General features: G+C 36.4%; 1 protein-coding gene across 2 annotated transcripts in view; it reads left to right on the top strand.

The window, feature by feature from the left end:
• Nucleotides 1–361: 361 nt before the first annotated feature.
• The window catches only part of ras (Inosine-5'-monophosphate dehydrogenase ras), a 142,068-nt gene continuing 136,429 nt past the window's right edge, over nt 362–6,000 (top strand). The window contains exons 1-2 of one of the 2 annotated variants that reach the window (XM_090385042.1): nt 505–538; nt 1,189–1,273. Coding sequence is in view for 1 of the 2 variants with exons in the window: in XM_090385041.1 (XP_090241167.1) it covers nt 465–538 (74 nt within the window). In the remaining variant the exon portion in view is untranslated. Of the gene's footprint in view, nt 539–1,188; nt 1,274–6,000 lie in introns of both variants that reach the window. The other variant, XM_090385041.1, reaches the window with a different exon arrangement.

The raw sequence follows: 6,000 nt of genomic DNA, 5'->3' as shown, positions 1-6,000 counted from the left end.
TTTCTAGTTACGATACTGCTTGGATGTTCTATTTTAATAAATATATGGAATACTTATTTTGGGAATAACTAATTGATTAATAATTTTAAAACTGGTTGCAGTTATAAAACTATTAACCAATTGTTTCACGTTTCTACATACATTTTTGTAGGTTTACCAAGTGTTATTACTGATTGCGCGACAAGGGAAGAGGTCAAGGGCTGCAGGAAAAAAAAAAAAAAAGAAAGAAAATGTCTATCAGTTGATAAATCGCTCTCGAGTGGTAACGAACGGAGCTTCTGTTTAGCTGAAAGCTCAGTTCTTAGTGATGCAAGGCACCTACCGCCCTCTATTGGATGACAAGTCACATGTGGCAAGTTATAAAAGCCGCTGATGGTGTCTTTTAAGTCCTCCGAGTTTTGGGACCATTTGGTGTTGGGGAAGTGGGTTTCGTGATTTTTTAAATCTTTTATTTGGTTTTTACCATGGCTCAGAAGACGAATATCGATGGTCTTTCTGCTGAGGAACTGTTTGGAATTGGGGATGGGTTAACGTACAAGTAAGTACCGTAGTACTGTTGCTATTTGGTTGTTGTTACCGGTGGCTTTACTACACTTCGTTGAAATTACCCACGTGTCTTTGGCAGCATTTCTTAAAATTTCTGGTGTTATTAACTAATTTTATTAACTGGTTGCAGTTATAATACAGGGAAGGAAAAACTCAGAAATATGGATGGGTAAACGGACTGTGAACGCACATATATATGCATGCTATGTTTTATTGATAGAAATTCTAATTTTACGTTACTTTATTTTGTTAACATGCCAGGTAACAGTACGCATAAAAAGGACAAGAGGGCACTGTTTAAATTTCATTATGATTTCATTTTCGGTTACTTACATAGGAAAACTCAATATTTTCTTATGTATACAGAGTTAGTTTGTTCTTTATCATCCATTTGACAATAGAAGGTTAAATAGCTCTTTTTCAGCAACTCTAATCATAAAACCATTTCCCCAGCGGATGTGACATATACACTTTTGTGTCTGTTCTTGAGTATAAACAGAAAATCTTGTTTACTTGTCCGTTTAATTCGCGGCAGTATTACACATAGCCAGCTAAAAGGCACAGTAATTAAAATAAGTTCCTTTATAATTGAAGTACAAAGCACTATGCTTTAATTATAAGTTCAATCTCATTTACATCCAGGAGTATATGTAAAGGGAGTCCAAAAGGTTTGGATACCCTGGAGATCCCTGAGCTTAACCATTCTGCTACAACTGTTACAGCAGTAGTAAGCAATTAATTTTTATATTAATAATTATTTGTTTAATATTTCCACCAATATAATTTAATATTTTAGCATCTACAATTTATATTATTATTTTTTTTTCTTTTACAAGATTCCCTTTCTCTTGTTATTTCACAAACAATATAAAACAAGCAAAAGTTTTTTTTAAACTTTTGCTTGTTTTATATTTTGTTGATATAATTTAGGATGGCTAACATATGATTTGAAGGAATAAGGAGTTTAAGGAGAATAAGATAAAGTGACAAGTAACATTAAATTATTTGGTGCATCTGGAACATCTGTATTATGTATGTCATGGTCCAAGTTGCTTAAGCAATGATACGCTTTCATATACACTGAGTGATCACTGAATTATGACTATCTACCTAATACTGCATTGGGTCACCACATGGATAGCTAAATTCTCCTAGTCATTGACTCCACTAAATGTCTGAAGATTGCCTGTAGGGATCTGCAGCCATGTTGCCTGCAAGGCTTTACATATTGTCGGAATAGATGATGGTTGTGTGTCCGTACACCTCACTTCCCATTCCAAAACATTTCACAGGTGTTCAATTGGAATGAAGCCAGTTGAGCTGGGTGATATCTTCATAGTGTTCCTCAAACCACTTGTGCACAGTGCAGCACATTATCGTCTTGGAAGATCCTGTTTCTGTCTGGGAAAAAATACAACATGGCATGGGTTATGGGTTCCTAAATAGCTGCCAGTAGACCTCACCAGTGAAATGTTGACTGTATGCACCAGGGGGGCCCTAGTTCTTGCCACTGACACTTACAATGGACACCATGCACAATGGATCTATGGACTTGTGTTATGCTATGCATGAAGACATTCCTTTCTGGTTCTTCAGTGTGTTGTTGACACACACACATAGCATTCACTGTTGACAATGATCAGCAGTGAGGAGAGGAAGTCCCTTGGGTTGTCTGCTGTGGAACCCATATGTCTGAGTGTGTGGCACATTGTCATTTTGGATATTGTTCTTACATTCCCTGTATTGTATTGCATTGCAGTGTCAACTGATGCCCAGTGACCTGCTATTGAGCCCATACAATGCAATGCACCCTTTGCTTACCAGAAACATCCACCTTGCATAATCCTTTGCACTTCTGTTGGCATGAGGCAGTTTTACCTATTCAACGCCATTCTTTGTGCACTTTAACCACAGCAGGCTGTGAGCAATCGACAAGACATTCCATTTCCAGTATGGAAGCTCCCACAATCGTACCCTTTTGAAACTCTGATATCTTTACAACTTACTGCTACTTTATCACATTGACTTGCATGACCAGATTCAAAATACCACTGCCCTAGCATACGAAGCTGTTCAGCTTTTCATACTGCAAGCTATGTGGCATAGTCCATTACGGATGAGGTGATTGTAATTCAGTGATCATTGAGTGTATAATATTGTTTCTGTGAAGTTTAACATTTATTTTGAAATTCAGAGTGGATTATTCTATGGAGAACTATAGTTCTTTTAGTTTTTAGATGATAAAATAGGTAAATACAGAGAATATCTATATGACTTCCAGTCTGTTTTCAGTATTGTACTAAGTTAGTGCATCAGTCTGTAGCAGCTTTAGGTGAAGATATTCCTTTGTTTAGTGACCAAAAAAAAAAAAAAAAAAAAAAAAGGAATAAATTTCTCAGTGTTGAAATCCTCATGATCAATAGGGGTCTGGTCTGAAGTATTTTGGTCTCCTGATCAATGATACATTTTAGTGCCATTGTCTGTATCAGTAATGTTGATTAATAGATTTTAAATATTTGTCAATTTAGTTGCTTCTTTTAACAAGCTATACACAATTTATTAGGGTAACAAAAATAAATGCTCAGATGTTTACAATCTTATAATCACTACAAAAAAAAAAAAAAAGAAACTTCTTAAAATTTTAGGAACTTTTTTTTTTTTTTAATTGTAAAATTATCAGCAAAATTGGATTTTTATTGAAAAGTAAAATATTGAGTAGTGCTTTCAACATTTATTTTAAATCTTTTCCAAATTTTAAAAAATGTATATTACATTATTATTATTATTAGTAGTAGTAGTAGTACTAGTAGTGGCAAATGATTCAAGAAAGCAAGCTTATAAAGCATCAGCAAAAAAAAAAAAAAAAAAAAAATCTGCACACTTCATCCAACCATATCCTCTAAGAATTTGTCAGGTTCTTCCTTGAATTTATTCAAACCACCCACTTCCCCAACAACAGATGGAATTTTGTTCCAACAATCAACCACCTGCTGACCAAAGGCAGATTTCCACACATCTGTCTTAAATTTATTTCCACAAATAAATTTAAGGAGGAACTGGACAGGCATTTGGAGGGAATGGTGTTTTTTTTTTTTTTTTTTTTTGGCTGATGCTGCATAAGCTCATATACTTGCTTTCTTGCATCACATACCACTACTACTACTATCCTGCAACTACCCTTCCTCAACTTGAATTTATGTCTCCTCATATGTTTAGTGTCAGAAAGAGTAAGAATGCCATCAACATTTAGCTTTCTCAATCCATTCCATCCCTTAAATGCTTCATTTGGATCTCCCTGCAGGTGGCTAGTCCCCAGATGCTGCAATTTGCAGAACTCAAGCCTTTATAGGTAAGAGCACCCTTTTATTCCCTTCACCAATCTGGTTGCCTATCTCTGCACCAGTTCCAGCAGAGATACATCCTTCCAGCAGTGTAGCTACCTTTTTTCAGGCCCGGAGGCAAAGAACAAGTTCGGGCCCTTACTTAATTAATGAAAATTGCAAAAAGAGGACACAGCCAAAGACGCCGGGCCCGGAGCCAATTGCCTTGCCTGCCTTGGTAGCTACGCCACTTCATCCTTCCTAAAATGAGGCCCCCCAGTATTATTACACTTGTGACCTAACATGTACTTAGACAATGTCTTAAACAAGGGGATAATCACCACCTTAGCAAAGTTTCTGTATATCATTTACAAAACCCCATGAGCTGTCCTGGTAACCTGTCTGCACTGTTCAGAGAATTTCATATCTGACTGCACAATTACCACCAGGCCTTTCATTTTTCACTACCCTCAGTGTAGTACCACAGTTGATCTTAAATGTTACTCTGGAATTACTGCTACCCATATGCAGTACCTTACATTGTAGTTAACCAACCTTTGTATCATCTGCAAACTTAGACATTAAGTCTAATATACCTTCATCAATATCATTAATAAATATTGAAAACAACAGTGTGCCCTGCAGGAACCCTTGGGGACTCCACGTATAACATTAGTCCATTAAGAGCAGTACCTATTGATAACCTCTCTCTCTGTCTTCTCCCACTCAACCAATCCTTTATCCATAGCAGTAACTTGCCCCTTAATGCCACATTGCTCCAGTTTGTACAGCAGTATTTTATGTGCAACAGTATCAAAAGCCTTCCTGAAATCCAAGTATATGATATCAAAATTATTTTTTTTCATCCAGTTCCTTGGTTGATTGGTTCATTTGATGAGATACTACAATTCATTGTAGTATCTCATCAAATTAGTCAGACAGAATTGCCCCTTAACAAATCCATGCTGTGATTAAGAATAATTGCATTCCTGTCTAGATAATTTTGCATTACTTCTCTAACTAGTGATTCCATTATTTTCTGGGTACGGACATTAAGCTAACAGTTTTGTAATTACTCATTGTCACCTTTTGATTCCCTCCTTTGTGAATTAGGAATACATTGTACATCTCCAGTCCTTAGAGACCTCCCAAGAATGCTCTCATAATTATGCTTAAGGGTGTGCTTACCTTCTTTGCTGCCTCTTTAATATAATTGGATAGATTCCATCCACCTCGGGTTGGGGTGGATGTAATGTGTTTAGCTTCAACAATTTCTCTTCCAGTTTCCTTTCAGTTATCACAAAATTAATCAAGTTTCTGTTATAGTTTGATAAACTTCTGGCACCTCCTTCCTGAAACAATTCCTTGTGTGTGAATGTAGATGCAAAATGCTTATTCAATTTGTCTGCAACCCGAGCAGGGTCATCAACTGTTAAAACACTGACATTAAGTGGCCCAATATGATTCAACCACTTCCTTCTACTGTTAATATAAGCTTAGAAGTCTTTTCTGCTGTTCTTTGCATTCCTTGCCAGAGACGTCTCATAATCTATCTTTGTTTGCTTAACTTCCTTTTGGCTTGATTGCAGACTAATTTATATATACTATAGGCTTCTGCATCATCTGATAATTTATATGCATTCCATGCACTTTTCTTCTTGGCCACAAGTCTTATCAGTTCATCTGAAGTCCATTGAACTTCAGTTTCTCTTGAACAGTATTTCTTTGTTGGTGTGAAAAGCCTACTAGCTTCTATGATTACTTTCCTGGTTTCCCATTTAGAAGTTGCTAATGGTAACATCATTAGTTGGTCCCACTGCATGGAATTTAAAAAATTGTCTGAAACTACTGTAGTCACCCTTGCGAAAACCAAAGCCGCTGCCTCTACATTTGACAGTAATTATGTTATTAAATTCCACATTAGTACGCTGTGATTGCTGTCACCCACTGGGTCTTTTACTTGCAGATTCTTAATGCTTGAAGAATAGCTGCTGATAATGAGATTGAGAGTATTGTCTTCTTGTTGCCTGTTTAACATGCTACTGTGGAAAACAGTCATCTAATACATCTGCAAAAGTCTTGCTAGCATGTGAGTGACCAACCCACAAATTTCAGTTAACATTTAGAAAGCTAA

This window comes from Mastigoproctus giganteus, chromosome 11 (genome assembly GCF_048544385.1).
Source record: "Mastigoproctus giganteus isolate SK-2022 chromosome 11, ASM4854438v1, whole genome shotgun sequence".
Classification (NCBI taxonomy): Eukaryota; Metazoa; Arthropoda; class Arachnida; order Uropygi; family Thelyphonidae; genus Mastigoproctus; species Mastigoproctus giganteus.
This window is presented reverse-complemented; position numbering and strand designations above follow the sequence as displayed.